This window comes from Berghia stephanieae, chromosome 7 (assembly GCF_034508935.2).
Source record: "Berghia stephanieae isolate SIO BIC M18660-M18661 chromosome 7, UCSD_Bste_1.3, whole genome shotgun sequence".
In the NCBI taxonomy this organism is placed as follows: domain Eukaryota; kingdom Metazoa; phylum Mollusca; class Gastropoda; order Nudibranchia; family Aeolidiidae; genus Berghia; species Berghia stephanieae.
In genome coordinates, this window is record NC_088366.1 from 21883753 (window position 1) to 21909228 (window position 25476).

The following is a 25476-nucleotide window of genomic DNA, read 5'->3' on the forward strand; positions in this document are numbered from 1 at the left end:
ATGAAAATTGTTCGCTTTAATAATAAAAGACTTATCCTCAAAAGGATTAAATAATAGTTCAAAATCCTTAAAACCATGTAGTCTGGCATCAGACTTCATTTTCAATAAGTTTTAATGACTTAGAGATGCTCATAAAGTTCTGAAAATGGAGCTAAAATTTCGTAATTCTACGAATTTTTTGTAATAGTAGGCAGGTCTATATCAGGGTGAAAAAATTGTCAAAAAGTGATTAGGAAGTTAAAATGACCAGAAATGTGATATTCTAGCTTCTCTCCCTTTCCATGGCCCTCAATAAAGCTTATAAACCAACTCAAATTTCGTATTTTTCACTATAAATTTGATTTTGATTATCTAAGTTATCCCTACATAATACTATTTTTAGGGGTTGGATCACATATTAAGTACATTGAGATCAATAAAGCATGTTGGTAGTGATGTGATATTCCCTTAGGCAGGGCACGGGGAATATTGGTCTCGTTGTTGATATCTCGTCTGTCCTACATCATATGTCCTTTCCTTGAAGCCGTGTGTCGTTCTGACACGAGACCATTTGTTTTTTTCTGGATCTTTCTGCCGAGTCAGATGGATTTCTCTCTTTTGTTAGAGATGATCTTTTTATCCATAAAACATAAAATAAGTTTTGAAGGATTCTTTGGTGGTGGAGCAGAGATATAAATGATGATGACAGAATTCAAAAGGCTGAATTGTTTTTATATTTTGTTTTTAGACATAGGATATATATTACAATCATGTTGGCATATAGTATTTCGGGATAGAATTTTATCGAGATTACATTGCATGCCTTTCCTTAAATATGTGGTATGATCATATATATAATAATATTATTTTTATATACGATTTGACTCATGCTTCTCTCACAAAGTAAAGTGCTATGGCTTATGTCTTGCCAACCAGCACTATACAAGTCATTTTTGATAATATTATCATCATCATCATCATCATCATCATCATCATCATCATTATTATTATCATTATTATTATTATTATTATTATTATTATTATTATTATTATTATTATTATTATTATATATGTGGAATTTCCTCTGTTCCAGATGATCCACCTAAATGTTTTCCGACACCTTCGAAGATTTATTGTTTCTGTTGTAAGTATTTCTTATTTGCTTTTATGTTATTAATGATCACAACACCTTAAATTTGGTTCAATCAAAGAAATTAAAAAGACGCATTCTGAAATGATTGTTCGGGAAAATAGTGGCAAATAGTTTCATCTCAAGCAAAATATAATTCTATAAACTATCATGAAAAGTTCAAATAATGTAATCAATTACAGCCATGATTATAGATTGATAAAATAAAATTTCACCAACCAATGAGGTATGCAGTTCATTAATACCTAAGTGCTCTGAGCACTTCACTGTAATCTCGTCGGGTGCACAATAAATGAAATTTATTTTCATTAGATTGCTGCTTGTATATCCTTTCCCCCCTTCATCTTACTCTTTTTCCAGATATTTGTGACCTGAAAGTGTTTCAAGCACTGAATTCAAAATCTAAATGCCCTTATGTTGTGAAAGCTCTTCTTTGTCCCATGTACTGAAATGTGATAGAATGTCCCAAGGGCCATCAAACTTCTAAAACTTTAAAGCTTACGCTCCTCTTGAACTTTAACAGCAGACCGTGCAGTGTTTTATCATCTCTGATTTCTCCCTTAAAATATCACAGCCTCAGTAGGAAAAGAATTAAAAAGAGATTATGAGTTTTAAACTGTTTTTTGCTTTTTCAGGTTATTTTTGGCAGTGCTGTCCTTCTAATGTTGTGGCTTCCCATCCGTGTCATACGTATGATGTTTCCAGGTTTTCTGCCTTACAGGGTAGTTGTTTCAAGGTATGAAATAGAGAAATGAATATATAATGATGTTCTTTTCTATAGCGCCAACAACATTACTATAATGCTCATTGGCACTTTACATAAGCAATCAGGTTTACATAGATCAGACATTAACAGTGCAGGAACTATCTCTCAAAACAATCTTCTACATGTAAAATACTATATGCTGTAATCCGCCATGTTTTTATAGATTTAAAGCTTTTAATATGAGGGGTGGCATTGACAATAAGACTGTTCCAACATTTTTCTAGTTGCCATCTATAGTAGGGAGGTTGCCATCATCTAAACACACTAGAGTTAGTTACATGAGGATACACTGCACCACTTGGCCATCAATTTGACACGTTTTGTGACTTCTCTTTTATTCTCATTTGCAGTGAGGCCCCTGTGAGTGAGTTATCCTTAGAGTTGTTGTTGCTGCAGGTCGTCCTCCCATCCCTGCTCGAAGCTGGTCACACTCGAGCCATGCTTAAGAAGTTGGTGGAAGGCTGGAGTAAAATGATGGCCTGGCTGTTAGACATGAGATCTTATCTTATTGGAGATGTGCCATTGGATGGAGTGGTTAGTATATAATACACTGTCTGTTCTGTTTTAAGGGGTGGTGTAGGTCTAATTATCAGGAAAATCCTTTAAAAAATTTATTTTGAGGATTTGGTGGAAAGCGATATTTTATCATCTTAGAAATAATATTGTTTAAGTGTAATTTCTCAAAATATGATACAAAGCAGAAAAAACGCGGTAAAAACTGTGTGAAAAATTTTCTCAGAATCTGTTCCATGAATTGTCTGAAATTTTCCACATTTATCACAGATATAATGTAATATGTCACTATTGAGAGATTTATTTGATAGGGTATGTGCATTCTGACATTTAATCCAAATTATAAATTTTTAACATCAATTTTGTCATAAAATTTTGATTCACAACTTCGTAATGTTCTATACAAATCTGAAACTGTAAAATCTCTCTATGGTGACACAAATTGCAACAATGTTGATAAGAGGGAAGAATATGGAAGTTATTCCTTCCTTGTTTTTTTATCCGATAATTTCCCACAAGATTGGTATACTTTTTTATGCCAGACCCTCGAATCATGATGCATAAAGAGTATCAATACAGATAATGTATTTTTTCACCAAAAATGTTGTTTTTTATCGAATAATAATGATACCGAATGATTAAAACCGCCCAATATAGGTAATTAATTTTTTTTTGGAAAAGACCCAAACCGCCCTAAAGTCATAATGTAAAGAATATTGCTTGAAGATTAACTTGATGTGATTGAATGGAACCGTCAGTTTAATCATCAGAGACAAATGAAATGGATAATTTGGGACTTCTCTTGCACAGCGGTGGGGGTGAGGGGTAAACTTGACATAAAGTCTGATGATTATCATATGGAAAGTTTCTAACACATTTTCATAATTTTGGGGCCAAAGTCATTGTCCTGATCGTGGGGGCGAGGGGTAAACTTGACATAAAGTCTGATGATTATCATGTGGAAAGTTTCTAACACATTTTCATAATTTTGGGGCCAAAGTCATTGTCCTGATCGTGGGGGCGAGGGGTAAACTTGACATAAAGTCTGATGATTATCATGTGGAAAGTTTCTAACACATTTTCATAATTTTGGGGCCAAAGTCATTGTCCTGATCGTGGGGGCGAGGGGTAAACTTGACATAAAGTCTGATGATTATCATGTGGAAAGTTTCTAACACATTTTCATAATTTTGGGGCCAAAGTCATTGTCCTGATCGTGGGGGCGAGGGGTAAACTTGACATAAAGTCTGATGATTATCATGTGGAAAGTTTCTAACATATTTTCATAATTCTGTGGCCAAAGTCATTGTCCCGATCGTTTGGTTACTGAGTATGGGTCAATATTACATGTCAAGCGAGTGTAGCTCTCTGGTATCAACACCAGATCATTTATCTCATCTCAGAGAGAAAGAGAAAATTGTCAAGAGTCAAAACAAAGGATTTTACCTCTAACCTGAAAAAAAAAGGTTTAAAATGAGAACTATTTGTTAATAGTTTAAAATTTAAAGTAAAACATTCATATCCTTTGCATACAATAAGCACTTTTAAATAGAGAGAGGGGCTCTGTTAGATATATTATCATCATCATTATCATCATCATCATCATTTTCTTCTTCTTCTTCTTCTTCTTCTTCTTCTTCTTCTTCTTCTTCTTCTTCTTCTTCTTCTTCTTCTTCTTCTTCTTATTATTATTATTATTATTATTATTATTAGAACTATTATTATTATCATTTCCCAGGATCCAGCTGACATAGTAGATGCCAATGAGCCCCAGGAGCCGGTAGACCCTCATCATCGTCCAAACAACAACAATAATGTTGGGGATGGAGTAGGAGGAGGAGGAGGAGGTGCTGGTGGAGCTGGGGTCAATGGTGGTAATGGTGGTGGTGGTGGTGGTGGTGGTCCTGGTCCTGGTCCAGCTGCCCCACCTATGGCAGCCCCTGAGTTGGGCGAAGGGCTGGGTGCTGTACATCAAGCTATGTTACAGGGTGGGGGCCCTGCTGGCTTCCAGCCTTACAAACGACCGTCTTTCTTCGCAGCAAGGGTGAGTGATAGCATGAGGTTTTAGTTTAGCTGTACAATAGACTCCGGTCAAGGAGACGCCAGTCAAATTGATTTGGTCCTATCTTTAACATCAAAACAAAAGAAAGAATTTTGATCAATGATGCTTTTTAAAGTTTTTGAGTTATTAAAATTGTTTGTAAAGCCAGTGGCATGCTGATTATTATGAGCTTCTCATATTGTTGATCTATTATAATTATTGGGGATAACATATCAGTATAATGTAAGAAACATGGGAAAATTCAATTGTTTCCAGCATACATGGGTTGTTTACTCTGTTCAAAGAAGTATGCCTTTGTATTGGTTGTCTTGTGGTTTATCTCTATATCAGTTATCATGTGGGGGAAAAAAAATCCAATTTCCATGCATTCCAGGAAACTAGAAATAAGATTGTTGTTTGTTAGCAAAATACAATTTTTTTTTTTTTTGAAGTTTCAACATGAATATATTCAGAAAAGTGAGTGGAGCAGGCACTTATGTTGGTAACAACAAGAGATGAAGTGAATAGAAAAGTGCCAGAAGACAATAGAGAATAAAAATTTTTTCGGCGGTTGGTGGGGTTTGAACCCACGACCTTATTGGTACGACAACTCCATAAGTGCCTGCTCTACTCACTTTACTGAATTAAAAATTCACCCCATATACCGGAGCATACTCACTGTCTCAATCTTTTCTATGTTATATGTTTGTGTTGAGAATATTGGCTATTAAGCTTAACTGCTGGCCAACTAACTTCGCTGTGGTTGTGTGTGTTGTACCCGCTACCTCCAGTAGTCGGTGAGAGAGGGATCTAGTAATGAATGACCTGAGTTTGATACAAATTTTTTTGGGGTTCGTGGATAGCTCATACAGTAGGCGGAGTTGTCGTATCATAAAGGTCGCGGGTTCAAACCCTACCAACCGCCGAAAATTTTTTTTCTTCTCTATTGTCTTCTGGCACTTTTCTATTCACTTCATCTCTTGTTGTTACCAACATGAATATATTGTTTTTTTATTCTGTTTTGTTATGAAGAGTAGGAAAAGTGGGATTCAAAAATCTAAATTATAAAGCATTGCATAAATGCAAAATTCTCAGTAAATTTAATCTTTGAGATGACAGTGCGAAAATTATAAATAAATAAAATAAATAAATAAAATTCCCTTTATTCATCCCATAGGGGAAATTTTTCTCTTGGGTCTATTCCAAGGGAAGACTGGAATAACCCAGGCGTCAGCCGCAGTGCAGCGCCGCAAATTGAGCTAGGGCAAGGTGACTTGCTCAAGGCCACACAGAGCAGCGGCGGGTGATCGAACTCGGTACCTTTCGGGTACGAAGCAAAGACCTTACCGCTGAGCCATGCTGCCCGTGTACACTGTCACTCATGAAATATTAATACCATAACTCTGCTAGATTAGATAGGTCACAATTTCTAGTGTTTGGATTTTACAAGTGTTTTTATCTATTGATATTCATGGATCTAATTTTATACTTTCTTTCTTTCTTTTTTTTTTTGTCGTAAAACTTACCTCATAATAATAAAGATATACTTAGATGTTGGAAGGATAATTAATATCATAAGTGACAATAATATTTATTTATTTATTTTATTATTATTATTATTTTTTTTTTTTCTATTTCTTTCCAGATTGTTGCTCTCATTGCTCTCATGTGTTTAACATTTTTTGTTGCCAGTACTATTTCTCTAGTTTTACCAGGTAAGCTGTTAGAAGTCAACGCCATATCCTATGTCTGTGGTTATTTATTTTTTATTTATTTATTTTATAATTTTTTTTTTTTTGGTGAAAAAAAAAGGGGCCCCGGGGGGGGGGGGGAGGGGGAGGGATTATGACCCTCCATAACCACAGGGGAGGTGAATACTTACCTTTTCTTTGATTTCTGTTTTATCTTTTCACCTATCTATGGGATTGACCCTCCTTAACCACAGGGGAGGTGAATACTTACCTTTTCTTTGATTTCTCTTTATCTGTTTTATCTTTTCACCTATCTTGTCCTGAAATGGAAATATCCTGAAGCCTTTGTGATTTAATTCTTGTCTTTCTGGGATCTTTGCTAAGAGTTAGACAGCAAAATATACGCTTTCCGAGTTGATATTCTCTTCATTTTAAACCACCTTCTTTTGGTATATAATGTTGATAACTTTTGATAATTTGTGTATGACCCTTTTGGTGGAGGTCCTGTGCCTGTTTGTGAAGACTTATTTGAAAACCTCATCACATATTCCTTTTTTACTGTCACAAATGGACCTTAAATTGTCATTGAGCCACTCAAAATACAAACACCAATTACTTATTTTAATGCTCAACAGTTTATATTTTTTATTGAACCAAGCCAGCAATTAAATTACAGATAGACATAACATTTGCACCATTCTTTTATCTCATTTTATTTAGATTCAATTTTTATTTATATGAACTATCCGTCTCTTGCCTCTATCAGTATTCATTGGGCGTCAGCTAATGTGGCTGTGGATAGGTGACACGAAGATCCATGAGCTCTACACAGCAGGCTGTGGCCTGTACATGTGTTGGTTGTGTCTACGAGTCAGCATGGTGGTGGCTGGTTGGTACCTGCAGGGCTGGCCCATCATCAAGGAGCGTTTGCAGATCTGGGGGCTTGTAGTAAGGACATGCTTATCACGTTAAAAGAATTAAACAAAAAATATATATCTATAGATTTTAAAAGCCTCTAAATGCTGAAGTTTTGTTTTATTTAGTTTTTCCATATTTAAAAAAAAGAGTTGTTAACAAAAAGATAAAATGATGTGCGGCTATGTGGTCCTGTGGTATGACACTAGCTTTCGGATCAGAAGGTCCTGGGTTCAAGCCTCGCTCAGTGCAAAGTTGAGTCCTTGGAAAAGACTCTTTACTCACATTCTCTCACCATACTCAGGTGTAAAATGAGTACCTGACCGTTAACAGCGTTGTCTCTGTCCGAAAAAATTGTAATATCGCCTAACAGGCATCATGTTTCGTTCTACATGTTACGTGTTGCTGTTGGTCAGGGACCCCTTGTAAAGCGCTTTGAGCACATTTAGTGGATATTGCTCTATAAAATAAAAAAAACTCAAAAAGAAAAAAGCTCAATAAAAGAAATGGAAACAGTTAAAGTCTCAAAACAGTTTTGCCCATAATGATAAAACTTAAAAATCTGTCAGGTATGAAGAAAATCTCATTGAAATTTATCATAATGATGAATTTAATCAAATTAGGAAATGAATTACCTGTCAGCCCTGACCGTTCCCATTGTAAGGAATTCCAGGTGTATTGGATATACCAATTTTTTGATAAAATCATTAGGAATTACCAATATAATCAACTATTATTACAAATTTTGAGAATCTGTTCTGAACAAATTTATTTATTGAAGATTTATTTTTTTTTTGGCATAGAAAACCAGGCTTCACTTAGATTGTTATTGAGTTTAAATTTCAGCCGAAGGTTGGCAGATTTTTGGTTTAGAAATACTTTTGTCTTTGTTGTATTGTGGTTATTAATGTTGTTATTATTATTATTGTCAATACCAATTATTACTTTCATGTTTTACCTATATTGGTTTCATTTACCATTTTTTTTCTTTCCTTTATGTAATCATCAAATATGGAAATTATTGGCCTAAAAATGTTTTGAATTGAATTGAATCTTTACTGCATGGTAAATAGTACTGATGGCCTAATCATGCATGACCTGTTTTTTTTTTTCTATTTCCCCACCAGATATTGAAGTCCATCTTGCTGGCTTTAGTCCTCCTAATACTGATTCCCCTCCTCTTAGGACTCCTCTTTGATGTCATTGTTGTGGCACCTATGAGGGTACCCTTAGATCAGTCTCCCATCTTCTTCCCATGGCAGGTAAGTCAAAGATATACGTTCATTCATTCATTCATTCATGCAGGGTGGCACTTACTTTGTCTTCTATCCCCTTATATCTGTTTTTCAACTTACTTTCTGTTTTTGTCTTGGAATGAGATTACTTGGTTTTGTCCTGGCCCTAGCTGGGAGGGAAACAGTCAAATGCATAGTTATTGTTTTAGGAGATGATATTTTTTTCCTTGTAAATCATCTCTCCGTTATGTATTATTATATTTGTTATTTTTGTATTATGTATAATGTAAGCATTTGAGTGTATTCCTCTTTGTTGGATTTTGTGCTTGTGTCCGGATGAGACATAGGTGATCTCAAACTAAGTACATTGCTGGTATGCTCTTGGAATCTACATCTGATCCCTATATGTTCCCAGTTCCCCTTTGTCTTACTTTCTCTTGGGTGCTTTAATTGTAATTCTAGAACTTTTAAACATCCCATTTTCTTCCTTTTTACTGGCGCTGATATGACCTAAATGTGTTGCAAGCGCCGTAAAACCCTTAAAAACAAAACAAACAAACATCATTCATTCATTTATTTATTCACTTATTTATTTATTTATTTATTCATTTATTTATTCATTCATTCATTCGTTTATTCTTTGTCATTCATTAAACACAAAATTCATGATGAGTACCTATAGAGGGTATCCAATTCTAACCATCTAAGTGCGAGAGAGGAGATTTTGAGAAAAATTGGAAATGACCGATCCTCGAACCAATTGGTCATATGTGTTTAGATCACATGATTATTCCTGCTAAATAAAAGGCTTGTGATTAGTCTCGATTGGTCAAAAGGGTAGGGGAGATGTTGGGCTTTAATATAAATAAATAAACATTTTTTAACCACACATGATGCTTGCACAGTTAGAGTTGGACGCTCAATATTATACATTCGTTTCTGTCAAGATTACATCAGTGTTGAGTCAGAGCATTCACTCTCTCAAATCACCAACTATTTCAGCCATAACCCAGGTGTGAATGAGTACCTGGGTATATAGGATATGATGAATACTAGAAAACTGTCCACACAAAGAAGGTTGCCTAACTGGCAACTAACACCATATGAAATGGAAATTTCGAATCATTTGGTCTGCTGTGGGGAATAAATGAGGGAGTAAATTAAGCATTATGAAGCACCTTGGACATGGTGATTCCGTGGATATGCACAATTTAGATCGTTATATTCACATATTTTATTCAATCATTCATTTACCTACTAATTTAAAGAGCTTGATTGATTGATCGTTTCACACGTTACTGATTCATTTCCCTATTCACCCACTTCACTCTTGAGCATTATTTAGTTTAATATCCACTAAACAAGCTCTAAGTACTCAAGGAGTCCCTAGCCAACAACAACACTTTACAAGTAGGACGAAACATTACACTTATTAACCCTCTCCTTACCAACTATAGGAAAATCATCACTTTCGTTACGATACAGCCAACATTTTTCTAATTGAAATTTCTTTTGCACATCATGAAATTTAAAGAAAATGAACAGCGTGTTGTAGAGTATGTTTTGCTAAAGAAATTATGTATGGCAAGAACTGTACTGCTATTATGTCAGAGTGATGAAAAATCTATTTTTGTGTTAGTTGGGTGTGAAGTTTTTGGGAAAATCCTGAAAATGCCTGGCAAGGAGAGAGTTGTGCGATATTTCATTTTTTTCTGACAAAGACAACACTGTTAATAGCCAGGTAATCATTTTACACCTGCTTTTGGTGAGAGAATGTGAATAAAGAGTCTTTTCCAAGGACTCAACTATGCGCTGCTTAGAGCGGGACTCAAACCCTGAACCCTCCAGTCTGAAGGCGAGTGTCATACTACTAGACCACATAGTCGCATTCTAGCCTTCAATCAATCCAATTTCTCTTTTGTTTCGGTCCTAACTATTGTATTCCATTGTATTTTTTTTTTCTCTCTCCAGGACTGGGCCTTGGGTGTTCTACACATGAAAATTCTTATAGCTGTAATAATGATGGGCCCACAGTGGTATCTGAAGAGGGCCATTGAACGGGTAAGGATTCACTCACATAGAAACACAAACACACACTCACACGTGCACATACACACAAAGACACGCACACACACTGACACATGCACAATTACACACGCACACACATAAATACACATTCACACTCAATTTTGTAAAGTTAGTAATGACAAAGATAATATTTACTGTTCTGAAGATAATCATATTCATGATGGTGATGACAATAATGATAAAAATGGTAATGATGATAACGGTGATGGTGGTGATGATGATGATGATGGCCTTTTTATCATCATCGCTATCAGATTTGCTGAATCTGTCAATGGGAATTTGTATGATTTCTATATGACGACGCTGATCCAATTAAGCAGCTTACACTAAATTTACCATTATTATTTATCTTGATATTTTCTTCTTACTGATTGTCATTTTCAGGTTTACAACGATGGAATAAGAAACCTTAACATGCATTTCTTCATGTCCAAGATTTGCATTCCAGTGTCGACAGCCTTGGGCTTAGCTCTTGCTATACCGTATGTCATTGCTTACAGCATTGTGCCCTTATTTGGTAAGTTGAGTTTAGTCTTACCTCTTTAACTGGGAAATGTCCATTGGCGCTGAAATCATCCCGATTAACAGAATTTTGTTTTTCCCAAAGCCTTGGAGTACAGTGGAATCTGCATAAAGACCTCTTAAAGTCAGCTTCCTGGGTGGGGATCCTGACCTCCCATAGTGGGCAGGGAGGTACATGCTGTGTCTTCTATACCCCTATACCCATTTTCCAATTGTTTCCTGTCGTTGTCTTGGAGTGAGATTATTTGGTTTTGTCCTGACCCTGGCCGGAGTCCTTGTCTGGGAGGGAAACAATCGAAATGTATAGTTAATGTTTTGGGAGATGATATTTTTTTCCTTGTAAATCATCTCTCTCTTATGCATTGTTATTTTTTTTATTTTTAACATATTTGTAAACATTTGAATGTATTCCTTTTAGCGGGGACCTGTGCTTGTGTCTGGATGAGACTTTTAGGTGATCTCAAAGTACTTTGATGGTGTGCTCTTGGAGTCTACATCTGTATCCTATTTGAACCAATTCCCCTTTGTCCTACCTTTCTTTGGTGCTTTAATTGTATTTCTAGAAATGTTTACTATGTTTAAATGTTTTCTTCCTTTTTACTGGCACTGATATGACCTTGATGTATTGCAAGCGCCATAAAACCCTTAAAAAACAAACACAAACAAAGTCAACTTCTGCTTAAAGTCAACACCTCTTGTTGGTCCTATTTTAAAAATTCTTTATCCGAGTTTCATCGATACTGGATAAAGTCACCCTTGCTTATTGTCAACCAATTTTTCTGGTCTGGCATTGTTACTTTTCCAGGACTTCAACCCTTTTGCTATTTCAAAGCAATTTATTTTTAAACATGAAAAGGGCTTGTTAAAAAGGGTCAAGATTTTCTTCTTTCTCCTTCTCCTCCTCTTCATCTTCTTCGTCTCCTCCTCCTCCTTCATCTCGTTCTCTTCCTCTCCATTTCCCTCCTAATCCCGACTGAGTTAAAAACGAGCATTTATATAGCCAATTAAACGTGCTCAAAATGCTTTACAAGGGGTCCCTTCGCCAACAGCAAACTTGACACATAGGATGGAAGATATTGATGACTGTAGGGCACTATTACAATTTTATTCACCAGAGACAAGGTTTTTTTTAATTTTTTGGGTACTTAATCTACTCGTGATTAAGGTGAAAGAATCTGAGTAAAGAGAATTACTCAAGGACTGTAATTTGCACCACCCAGAGCAGGACTTTAACCTGGGACCTTCTGATCCAAAGTGAGTTTCATACTACAAGACCCCACTGAGTGGACACAGGAACCCCCCAAAAAATTCCTCCTGACTTTTGAACTCAATGTGATTGTGGCCGTTAGCAGTGCAGGTTGTTTAAGTTTTATTCCTGTTTAAACCAAGATGGTAGATTTACATTGTAATCCTTGTTTTGTTTTTTCCCTTTGTTCAGACATAGGTTTTGAGACGCAGACTTTGGTAGTTCGTCGCATCTACCCATTCCTGCTGACATTGCTTGTGTGTATGGCCATGTTGACATTCCAAGTCAGGCAATTCCGACGACTCTACAACCACATCAAAGACCAAAAGTAAGAAGAATAAGACTTTTAGATTTTTAGCTTGAAGACGGGCATTTTCTCAACCTTATTCAGTGGAGATTTCCCTTTCACTAGATCTAAATCATTTTGACTTTAGAATCAGATTTAGAGAAAACGTATTGCTATCATGGAGCCCTATTCATTTTAAGTTGAATCAAATTTTAACATATTTTCTAGAGATGTTGTATCTCTTAAACCCCTAAAAAATGGGGAAGCAAGCACAGATGGAAGATTAAGATCTGAAAGGGTTAAACGCCCCAAAGCATAAAGGAAAATACAAGATATAAAATCTTAACTTGTAAGAAAATATGTCTGTGACAACTTCATTAAAAAAAAACTAATGCAAATGTTGCTGCTTGAAGCTCAAAGAAATAAATAACAATAGTCAAATTCAATGGAAGCTTCAATTTACTTAATGAAGACAGATAATGTGAACGTTTAGGGTTTCCCCTTTGTCACTAACACATGATCAATAAAACACCAAGGACGAATCAGAGATGAGAGAATGGCAATGTTAAAGCGAATAAACAAAACAATGATGTCCCATCTAAAACACTCATTTTCTCATTTTTTGAATTGAACTTTTTTTTTATATAGCACAATATCCACTAAACATGCTCAAAGTGCTTTACAAGGGGTCCCTGGCCAATAGCAACACTTAATATGTAGGACGAGACATGATGCCTGTTAGGCGATATTACAATCTTTTTCGGACAGAGACAATGCTGTTTACGGCCAGGTACTCATTTTACACCTGAGTATGGTGAGAGAATGGGAGTAAAGAGCCTTTTCCAAGGACTCAACTATGCGCTGAGCGAGGCTTGAACCCAGGACTTTCCGATCCGAAAGCAAGTGTCATACCACTAGACCACATAGCCGCACATTCAGGGTTCAGTATTCGTCACTTTAACAAGTTAATTCCCATACTCTGGAAAAACAAAACACAGGCGAGGTCCCAGTTTTTAGAGTTTTTGCCAAGATGAGGGTGATTAAATCGATCAAAATCTGAAGGTGGAGTTTTCTGGCCAAAATTTTAAATACACATTTTTCTGGTAGTTAACTGGTTAAGTGTGATTTAATTAAGCTTTCTACATGTATGACTGAAGGTCTTTAAATTTCACCGCTCATCTTTCTTGCATGTTTTATTATTTGACCAATACCGTAGTTTTTAAACTTCTCTCCTGGGAGTCAAATCAGAAAATACATATAAACGATTTCTTCAAGGATTTATCCATGAAAATAATGGAGAAATATCAAACCTCTTTACATGTAATGAAAATAATTGTAAATTTGAGCAAAACCTGTATTTTTGTATGTCTCTTTTGCCTTGCCCAGATATTTGGTTGGTCAGCGATTAGTGAACTACATCCATCATCATCATACTTCTAGTCACGAAGGGGAGGGCAACAGACTGCATCGGCATGAAGGAGCTGCCTCATAGTCCTGTTTTTCTTCTTGTTGTTTTATATATATTTAAAAAAACAAAAACTTTTTCTTTATTATTGTTGCTATTTCAGTCGAGATTTGTGTCGTCCAGATGATAAAAGTAAGACTAATATTATTATTATTATTATTACTATCATTCTTTAAATGGTGATGATTATTAAAGTTATTGTTAATTTTATTATAATGATAATAATATTTTTAACAAGTTCTAACCACAACAGTAATTATAAATATTGCAGTGAGTGCTTTATTGACTGCGGACACTTGTGAATATTATCATGCTTGATTATTTTTTCCCCTCTTTTTTAAATACTTAATTTATAAACAGATAAGTAAGTTTTGAATAATCTTTCTGAAGTTTGAATGTCAGGTAACTACAATGCAAATGGAAGTGTTGTAGTTTTGAATCTCTGAAGTATCTCTCGAATACAGCTACAGAATGAAAAAGTGAGAATGTCGGAATAATTGCAAAATACAAACTTGGCAGTCTGGGTAACAAGTTCTTTATATTTCTTAGTCTAAAGTTGGCAGTTGTCTTCACTCATTTTTCTCAAATACGTTCTGCTTCTGTAACAATCTACATGGTGGTATCAGTGTTATTTCTGCGGACTGAACACAACCATACAGTGTGTTCAGTGTTGACAATGTTGGTGTATATGTAAAATGAGCAGTGTTCTATATATTATCTGCAAATTGGAACACAATTTAAGATTGATGTGATGTATTGTGCTTAACTTTAACGTCTAATTGTAAACATGGTCCAAAGTATGGGGTCTTAATGTGTGGCTGAAAGAAGAAGAAGAGGAGGAAGAAGCTTCTGAGCAATATTAAGACCTTTTACTCTGCCAGTGTTTAAGATGAATGACATTATTTCTTTTTCCTGTGGATAAACATGTCAGCAATAGTGCTCTCATTTTTTTTTTTTGTCAGCCAATCAAAAGTGAAGTAGACTCCAGTTGGTAAGATACAAGCAGAACTAATACAAGAAATGTAGCCACTCTACATTCTACATATAGGGCCTATATTAACTTGCTTTAGACGAACTGAAAAAGAGGTTGAGTCTGGTATAAACCAGCACAGATATTTCTGTTCACCTGTTGTTCCATGGCTTATTGATTTCTTTGGGATATTTATACATTTATTAACATTTACATGTAAGTTTCTTTTAGGGTTTTATGCAGATTCAGTGGGTTTATGCATCAATAAGGTACATGTCAGTGATAAGTTGTACATCAAAGTTGTAGCAGGGTTTGCTAGTGTATATTTGCATGATGTTGCATTGTTTTATGACAGGTTGAGTAGTCACATTTTAAAATTCCGTTGAAGTACTGGGGTTTTATTATGCGGCTATGTGGTCTTGTGGTATGACACTTGCTTTCGGATCGGAAGGTCCTGGGTTCGAGCCTCACTCGGTGCATAGTCAAGTCCTTGGAAAAGGCTCTTTACTCACATTCTCTCACTGTACTCAGGTATAAAATGAGTACCTGGCCGTTGACAATTTGTAATATTGCCTAACAGGCGTCATATTTCGCTCTACATGTTACGTGTTGCTGTTGGTCAGGGACCCTTGTAAAGCGCTTTGAGCACATTTAATGGATATTGCGCTATATTAAAAAAGCTCAAAAGCTCAATTATTAGACATAGAGAGAGAGAGAGAGTGTGTATGGGTATATATGTGTGTGTGTGAGAGGGAGAGAGAGGGGTGTGACCTCTCCTCACATCCTGAGAACCTTATTTTTCATGAAGAATTATTATTATTATTATTATTATTATTATTATTATTATTATTATTATTATTATTATTATTATTATTATTATTATTATTATTATTATTATTGTTATTCCTACTTCTGTTATAATTGCTATTATTATCAGCATTTTTTTCAGATTTAAATTTGTTTGTCAATAGTTATGTAAATAATGAATTTCTTATGTGTATTATTCCTTATAGGCTTTGAGTTTAATTTGAATCTTTGGTGTTTATATCTTTACACACTTAAAATGTATCTTTAGTTTCATCCTTTTAGTGTATCTTCGTCACCCTTGATATTAAGTGTATTAAAAAAAATTTTTTTTTTTTTTTTTTGGAAGAAAGTATTGTTACCAGTAGCTAAAAATTTCACTCATCTGATTGTTACTTATATCTATATTTAAAAAAATACTTAGCAAAACAGTAAAATCTACTCATGAAGAAAGTCTATTTCCTTTGATATTTAAAGCTGGTCAAGATGTCTCTTTATTGATGCCCGAATTATTTTTATTTTGTTATTTAAGTGAAAAGTTTAAAAAATGAAATGATTTTTTTTTTCAAAAATATCAATTTCAGATTATTAATTACAGCAACACAAATTTTACAATAGATTAGGCTCAAATATAGCAGTATAATTGTTACTGTTGACTGTCTCATTCTCAGGTCTCGGGTGACAACATTAAGATTGTAGTATAGCAACATATTGCACATTAAATTGTAACATTTGTGAAACACTGGCCCAGGCGTGTATTTTTTAGGGGTGAAATAGACACAGAAAACTGATATTTAACAAATTATAAAACATAAATTACTGCATTTGTTTCTTCACGCTCAGTGATAAGTTTTCTTTTGGTTCTCTTGTAATTGTAAAACTATTTTTTATCCTAACTTTGTTGTAGAGAGAGGTCCAGGGAGGTGAATATAATAAGATGTTATGTCAGATAAGAGCATAATGAAACCCATCTTTTGATTACGGAGCACATTGTATTGTGGTGTGTCAATTATATTTACTTTTAAAAATATTATTATAATATTTATGAGCGGACGATGGGCGAATCTAGTTGGGGGTGGAGTTGAGTCGACAAGGTGTAGGTATGTCACTTGTTTTTGTATCAAAGATTAATGAGTGGGGTTGAATCTTTGTGGAGATACTTTGTATTTTTTAAATCATATCTCATGAATAATATTAAAAAATCTATATCTTTCCGCCTCTTTGCAGGCTACCATTTAAATGGAAGTATCACCTAATGAATAATTTACTTTGTAAATTGAGCTTTTATATAGTGCAATATCCACTAAACGTCTCAAACCGCTTTACAAGCTGTCCCTGGCCAACAGCAACACTTAACATATAGGATGTGACAGGACGCTTGTTAGGTGATATTACAACGCTGTAAACGGCCAGGTACTCATTTTACACCTCTGTATAGTGAGAGAATGTGAGTAAAGAGTCTTTTCCAAGGATTCAACTATGTGCCTTCCGATCCGAAAGAGAGTGTCATACCACAAGACCCCATAGTCGTACTTCTTTGAAATATCAGGTTGGAGAGTTAGGGGGTCAGCTTAATCTATAGTCAGTACCTATTTGAAGTAATCGTTGGCAAATCTGATCTGGGTTATAAAAAAAAGAATATAAAACTAACCTTCTGAAGTCTTGTCTATCCTCCTCTAAATCTGTAGTCCCTCCTGTTCATGTCCTGGAATGAGACAACTTGGTTTTGCCCAGACTTGGAGTGTTTTGTAGGAAGAGAAGTGTCCATGGAGCGGGTCGATAATCCCAGTCTCTGTAGCGTGAAATGGACAGTAATAATTACTAATTATTTTTATTATTATTTCCATTTTGATAGGACTTTTCACCAGACCTAATAGACCCAGCTACTGCTATAGGGTCCATAAACAAAAGCAACAAAACCTTGACAAGAAACAGATTCTGGTGAAAGTTGAGTTCCTCTGCGGTTTTAGCTGTCTCTGACATTACCTACCTAAAAACTTGTGTGAAGCAATGGCAATGAAAATTTGAAATTGGCTATACTAAAATGCAAGAAATTTATATAAAGCAGTACAGTACAGATTTTTTTAAACAAATGATTTGTTTATCATCATTTAATCAGATGTATATATTATCATGATACACTGCTGTATGTTGTGATGAATTATTTTTCATATTTTTTTCTTTCTATTGTTGTGTTTTGAGATGAGTGAATATTTTCAATCACATCGATTAATAATCAGGAAAGGGGGAAAATTCAAAAGAATTCGGGTAGCAAAATTGGACAGGTGAGAGAAGAGTTGACAAAGTTCGAGATTGATAAACGAAAGGAAATAAATTCATAGAAGTCCCTTTATTATCTCATGGGGAAATCTATTTGTCTGTAGAATCTACTTAAGAAACAGAAATAAAATGATCAGACAACCCAGACATAAACTGCTGTGCATTATTACTCTGTAATGGGGTAATATGTCTTGCTCATGGTTAAGAAAAAAAATAAATAAAGTTAGTCATTCCTAAAGCAGGGCTTGAACTTGAACCTGGAAAATGAAGGTGCATACCCCTTATCCACGAATCTATCTCACTACCACAATGTAGTAAATCATTTTGATTTGATACAATCAAAATCAGTTTATTATCTAGGGAGGGGAGGGTTAGATTGGATAGGACTATCCCTACGAATATATATTTAAAAAAAAAAAAAAAAAAAAAAAATCCCTTTTAAGATTGGGGAAAATGTCAGTGAGTTTCAGACATTCAAACTCAATGGCTATAATGAAATGTATTTGAAAATAGTGAAGCCCTTCGAAAATTGGCTAACTCCCATAATTTTACATTTGTTCACTACATTTGTAAAGAATGCGATGGTACTTTTTGTTGTTGTTGTTAATATATCACACGCATCGATACAGTGGCAAAATTTAACTTGCTCATCTGGCTGTGCTTTCTATAATTTAACCCGTTGATTGCCGTACTTTGGAAAAATTCATATTTAGAAACTTTGGCCGAAGAACTTGTCCTTCAAATGTGTTGATCGATTTAAATGGCAAACACTCTCAAACAAGGGACTTCCCCAATGTCCCAGGTTTTAAAGTTTTTGCCAACATGTGGGTCATTTAAATCAATCTTTGAAGGACGAGTTTTCTGGTCAAATTTTTAAATACATTTTGTTCCAGAGTGAAGCAGTAAACTGGTTAAAGGTTTGAACAATAATGCATTTGTTCACATTATGTTGTATTTTTATTCATTTATGTTATTGTTACAGTGATTTGGATGATTTGATTACTATTACTCCTTAATTTCCCTTATCATGAATTGTTTTCACCGTCTCTCATTCCAAAAACAAAACAAAAAAAATTTTTATTTTTTTTAATGAGATTGTTGTTTTTTTTTTTCATGACAAATGCTGTGGGTGGAGTAGTTTTAAGCACTTATATTTTGCTTGATTAAGATCCTTTTTAGGACCCAAAAAAATTTTTTTATAATTTAGGACCAGGGAATATCAATATCAGTCCCTGACCCTGTAGTCGTGGGTGGGACAAGTTTCATAATGGTTGAGCTTTGCAGTATGCTATTCACCACCCGTATATTATTCTCCCTTCCAGTTCAGAGCAATAGGACTCATGGACCTAAAGTTTGTCATTACTTTACCATTAAACAGGCAATAGTATTGATTGCTACCCTTTAGTCCACCACAAAGTACTTTCCACCATCTGGGCAGGGTCCTTTGACCTCCTATGGTCTTCTATCCTCTTATATCTGCTTTCCGAGTTGCTCTCTGCCTATGTCTTGGAATGGTATTATTTAGTTTTGTCCCAGCCTTGACTGGAGTCCTGACTAGATGGAAACAGTGAAATGAATAGTGAAAGTTTTGGGAGATGATATTTTTTTCCTTGTAAATCATCTCTCTGTTATGTATTCTGTAAACATGTGAGTGTGTTCCTCTTGGTACTTAGTGGGATCCTGTGCTGGTGTCTGGATGAGAATTTAAGGTGATCTCAAACTAAGTACATTGATGGTGTATGCCCTTGGAATTTACGTCTGTTCACTATTTCAACCAATTCCCCTTTGTCTTAGTTGCTTTGATTGTAAATCTAGAATATTTTGACTGTTCCATTTTCGTCTTTTTACTGGCGCCGATATGAGCTCAATGTGTCGCAATCGCCGTAAAACCTATAAAAACAACAAAAAACAACTTTACTCCAGATATACCTAATAGGCCCAACTACCTAATAATCATTGCTGATTGGACAGGGATCAGAAAACAACCCTGGGTGGGGATCCTGACCTCCCATAGCGGGCAGGGAGGTACATACTGTGTCTTCTATCCCCCTATATCTGTTTTCCAACATGCTTTCTGTCTTTGTCTTGGAATGGGATTACTTGGTTTTGTCCTGGCCCTGGCCGGACTCCTGGCTGGGAGGGAAACAGTCAAATGCATAGTTATTGTTTTGGGAGATGATATTTTTTTCCTTGTAAATCATCTCTCTGTTATGTATTATTATATGTTATTTTAAATGTATAATGTAAATGTAAGCATTTGAGTGTATTCCTCTTTGTTGGATTTTGTGCTTGTGTCCGGATGAGACTTATAGGTGATCTCAAACTAAGTACATTGGTGGTATGATCTTGGAATCTACATCTGATCCCTATTTGTTCCCAGTTCCCCTTTGTCTTACTTTCTCTTGGTTGCTTTAATTGTAATTCTAGAACTTTTTACTATCCCATTTTCTTCCTTTTTACTGGCGCTGATATAACCTAAATGTGTTGCAAGCACCGTAAAACCCTTAAAAACAAAAACAAGAAAACAACCCTTATCAAAATAGGTCCCTAAATTGAGGTGGATCCTCTAATATTGAGCATTTCTGAGGCCTTTCTTTTGCCATTGAAGAACATGAAGTTTATTTCTAGGGGAGATGATATTTTACCCCTCAATTATCTGAGTATCGTATCTATGTATTATTGTTGATTTTTTTTACTGTAGCCGTTTTGCGGGATCCTGAAAGATAGAGATTTCTTTTGAATGTTACATTGAAACTACAATATCGAATTTGGTATCTGGCAAAGAAGGCAATGGTGTAGGGAGCGAAAAGACGAATGGAGCTTTGGATGAAGCGAGCGGAGTCTTCCTCTCGCTCACAAATCATGAACTGATAACAACAACAAGCTAAGACCTCTGATCAAACTTTTCTCAGAGATGTTGTATATCTGTAGTAAATTCGGCTATGTAGGAGAGGTGTCTCATCTGCCGCGGCGATCTATCCATTTGACTTCTGATCGCTGTAACTAATGGTTGATGGTCAGTGTAAATTGTGAACGACTGGCCTTCCAGAAAATGTCTGATGTGTTTGATTGCGGAATAGGCGGCGAGGAGTTCTCGATCAAACGCGCTGTATTTCTTCTCTGTTTCAGACAATTTCCGTGAGTAGAAAGCGAGGGGAATCCACGATTTACCTTCCTGTAGTTGCTCTATTTGTGAACCAATAGCTACGTTTGAAGCATCGACAGTGAGGCTCGTCGGCACATTTTGACGAGGATGATGGAGGAGGACGATGTTTTTGAGAGAGTTTTTGGCTTGTTCAAAAGCCTTTTGACAGTATGTGGACCATTCGATGCGTTGGCCTTTGCCGCTTGCCTGAGCATGCAGTGGAGCTAGTGTGTCAGCGATGTGTGGCATGAACCTATGATAGTAATTAATCATGCTGAGAAATCGTTGGAGCCCCGTGCGGTCAGTTGGTGGTGCACTGTTGACTAATGCGGAAACTCAGTCAGGGTGTGGAAGAATACCTTGCGATGTGATACGGTGGCCAAGAAAGTTCGCTAGCCCCAAATACACACTTGCTTTTGTTGATAACCAACCCGTTGTCAGAAAGAAGCTGAAACAGATGGTGAAGGTTTGTTTTCCCAATGTACGGATAGAGGTACCGTTAGCTGCTAATAACGGTGAGGAGGGGGAGTTGCATTTTCTCTCATGGACAGATGCTGGAAAAACTGAAACGTCCACTCCAGTATCTATTAGGAAATGTATTCCTGATCGTCTGTCCGTGATTGAAAAGGTGTTTGTGGCTGTGTCTGGTGTGCCAGCAGTCGCCACTTCTAGCTGCTGGCCTTGTCATTTCCCAAAGGAGTAAAACTACACCCTGGCTGACACCGTTGAGCTTTGAATCCAAACTTCGTGTGGTAAAAGCACACAAACTGACTCTGTTGACCAAATGATCTGTTGCCACGTGATTGTTGTGCCCGATTGGGTTTGAAACTTGCGGCGTCGATGTGGGTTTGTCCATTGTTTTCAATAGGTGTGAAACCACCACGGGATTCTTGTCTTGTCGACGAAGCTACGACATTGTTTGTGTTTCGTAGATCCATAGTGCCATCAGCAAGTCTTGCAGTTGCTTTCGTCTCCCAAATCCTGTCAGCAGCCTCAGCTAGAAGTTCTACGTCGACGATTTTCTGACTAGCTAAAATGCATTGGATGTCAGGAGGGAGGTTTCACAGGAAAAGTGCCCGTTTCAATGTTTGGGGGTCATCATTCAATGAGTTGATTTTCCTCAGCAGCGCTGTTGGTCGTTTGTCACCCATTCCGTTGAGATTAAGCAATTCGAAATCCTTATGGGCTTGATACTTGCCGAAAGTCTTGATTAGTGGTTTTTTAAGCGTCTCATATTAATTTTCATGTGGAGGGTTTGTGAGTACTGCCTGCATTTCTTCTGCAGTGTTTACATCTAGAGTGCTAACAACATAGTCGTATTTTGTTTGGTCTTCTGTGATACTGCGAGTGTTAAATTGTGCTTCAATTCTTGCGAACCAAACGTCTGGTGACTTTGTCCAGAATTCTGGCAGTTTTAGTGAGACTGCCCCAACCATGCTTTGACTTTGTTGGGAGGATTGGAGGACAAGGAGTTGTTGCAAAAGGTCAGAAAGTTCATTTCTTTGTTCCGCCATGTTCAGCGTCGGGGTCACCAGTATAGAATCTCGAAATAACTAAGGACAAAATGATTAAACACAAACGATAGTAATTTAATGAAACTTGAATGACAATAAAAGAGAAAAGTTTGATCAGGTCATGATTTGTGAGAGAGAGGAAGACTCCGCTCGCTTCGTCCAAAGCTCCATTCGTCTTTTCGCTCCCTACAGTGTAATGAGTAGAGGCACAGTAAATTTAACATAGGTTGTGCTTGTCATTAGAGATTGATGGTCATTGAAATAGTCATTTTGTCTTTTCTTCATATATGTGCATTAGGAAGCACGGATAACCCTAGATCTAAATCTAAAATCTTAAGTTGGGTGTTTTAAAAAAAATCTCCCTTAGTGGGCAAGAAGGTCACTCGCTGTGTCTTTTATCTCCCTCGTCTGTTTTCCAATCGCTTTCTGTCTTTGTCTTGGAATGGGATAACTTAGTTTTGTGCTGGCCCTGTTGCAAGCGCCGTAAAACCATTAAAAACAAAAACAAAAACTGGCCAAAATCCTTGGCTGAGAAGGAACCAGCCAAATGAACAGTTATATTTTTGGCAGATGATATTTTTTTCCTTGTAAATCATCTGTTATATTCAAAATAAAAATATAATCGTACATAACAGATAATAATGATCTGTTAGCATTTGAGTGTGTTCCTCTAAGTGGGATCCTGTGTTTGTGTCTTGATGAGACTTTCAGGTGATCTCAAACTTACACCGAAGGTATGCCCCCGAATTTTCATCGGTTCCCTGTTTGAACCCTTCCCTTTTGTCTTACTTTTTCTCCTTTGCTTTGAATTGTAAATCTAGACTTTTCTAATGTCCCATTCTCTTCCTTTTACTGGTGCTGAAAAGACTTAAATGTGTTGCAAGTGCCGTAAAACGGTTTCAAACAAAAATATAACATAAAAACCCTCTGTTCCATTTTGTTCCTTTTTACTGGCACTGAAATAACCTTAGACTTAAGAGTATCGTAAGTGCCGTAAAACATTAGAAAACAAATGTGTCAACTTGAAATTGAGAATAAAAATATGGATATTACTTATTCTTTATTTGATTACTAATTTCATTCAAGTCAGAATTCAGAGTGAGTATCTGATAAACTTGTGTATGATAACGAAGCATAATGCTAAGTTTATATTTATCATGTATATATATATATTTATATTTATTTATTCTTACCTCTTTTTTTTTTACACATTCTCCACCACCTTTGTTGGAGAATGTGTAAAACAACAAGGTGAGAATAAATAAATTAATAAATAATTCGCTCCAAGAAACTGTCGAGCACTCTACGTGGTTCCAGCTAACTCCCCTCAATAATAATATTTATAAATATAATATGTAAATAAAGCATCTTCATATAATCGATTTTTATCCGCTATTGAGGCAGATGGTAGGCCCTCTGTTTTCCATCTTTGATCTAAAATTCCCTGCTCTTAATCTTAATGGCTTTATGTGTTTTTCCTAGAGTAAGACGGCATTACCTGGTTTTGCCCAGAGCCTGGCTGGCATTCGGAAATATTACCATATACGCGTAAATCACCTCTGTTACGTTTTTTTTTAAAAACCTTCCTCGTCTTGTTGGTTAAAATGACCTAAAAACTGTCACAAGTGCTTAAAAATAATATTTAAAAAACAAAACGAAAAACCCAGAAAACTTTGTTTTTATTGGGTCTTTTTCAGTGCAAATAAGCTCTTTTATCAAATATTTTCCGAATCTGCTATATTTCTTTTTCTTTGACGTCATTATGACTGATACGTGTCATTGGCAGCCAACAACTACCCAAAATAAAATGGGGACTACACTAGTCTTATTTACTTTTCTGGATTGAAGTGGACTATTAGATGTAACAAATTAAATACATGTATGCACCACTGTAATATTGTTCTTAATTTAACACTGCATGGTAAATGATGTACAAAGGTTGTGTGTGAGTGTGTGTGTGTGTGTGTGTGTGAGAGAGAGAGAGAGAGAGAGAGAGAGAGAGAGAGAGAGAGAGAGAGAGAGAGAGAGAGAGAGAGAGAGAGAGTTTGTGTACATATATTTGAGCATATGATGTGTGGTTATGTATGCAGGAGTGTCAGATGTGTTGGTATGAGCGTCTCTTCATTCGACTGTTGGTGGAGTTGTCCTTGTGTTTGTGAATACACGACATAATTTATGATGATTTTTCTTTTCTGTGTGGCATGATCGAAATTTGACATGGAATAAAGTTAACTCAAATGTCGATCAAAATAGATTGAGTTGATTCAATTAATTCCTTTTTTTTTTTGACTAAGAAGATGACGGTGATAAAGATGATGATGATGAATTGTAGATGTGCATTTGATGATGATGATGATACAGTAGAACTCGAAAATAGCGAGTTCGACGGGTCCACTCCTGATTACTCGCTATTTCCGAGTTCTCGCTATTCCCGAGTTGCCAGGAAAGGTTATAATATTGCTGGTTATTCCCCTCAGGGTGTAATTCGAGTAAAAGCCGTCGCCCCTATTTCAATTTCTTCACAGAAGTGGCAGAATGCTTGGTTTTTTGTTGTTTTTTGTTTTTATTTTCAAGTAAAATCATGACTAGAAAAAAAACAAGAACATAGAAGTGTGTGTGTGCGTGTGTGTGTGCGCGCGAGTGTTTGTATGCACTCGGCATGTTTGATGAGGTAAGCAAGCGCATCACTCAATCACTGACCCATTGAAATAATGGTTCCACACTCCCCTCTCTCGCTGATCGTGTCGTTCGTTAACGATGCTACTCGCTGACCGATGCTGCGAAGTGAGGCATGTTGACATGTGCTTACCTCGCGCGTTGCGTGGCACCACATTAGGTGAATAATTGACCCCCACCCCCAATACAC

The 25476-nt window shown here is 36.0% G+C and overlaps 1 protein-coding gene across 2 annotated transcripts in view; it reads left to right on the forward strand.

Moving 5' to 3' along the window:
• The window catches only part of LOC144976885 (E3 ubiquitin-protein ligase MARCHF6-like), a 36828-nt gene extending 18445 nt beyond the window's left edge, over positions 1–18383 (forward strand). The window contains exons 15-26 of one of the 2 annotated variants that reach the window (XR_013646179.1): positions 1073–1123; positions 1765–1865; positions 2246–2429; positions 4147–4452; positions 6095–6164; positions 6907–7088; positions 8183–8317; positions 10262–10351; positions 10763–10895; positions 12339–12474; positions 13819–14029; positions 17527–18383. Coding sequence is in view for 1 of the 2 variants with exons in the window: in XM_078921440.1 (XP_078777566.1) it covers positions 1073–1123; positions 1765–1865; positions 2246–2429; positions 4147–4452; positions 6095–6164; positions 6907–7088; positions 8183–8317; positions 10262–10351; positions 10763–10895; positions 12339–12474; positions 13819–13924 (1494 nt within the window). In the remaining variant the exon portion in view is untranslated. Of the gene's footprint in view, positions 1–1072; positions 1124–1764; positions 1866–2245; positions 2430–4146; positions 4453–6094; positions 6165–6906; positions 7089–8182; positions 8318–10261; positions 10352–10762; positions 10896–12338; positions 12475–13818; positions 15587–17526 lie in introns of those variants that run through there. The other variant, XM_078921440.1, reaches the window with a different exon arrangement.
• The last annotated feature ends 7093 nt before the right edge of the window (positions 18384–25476 follow it).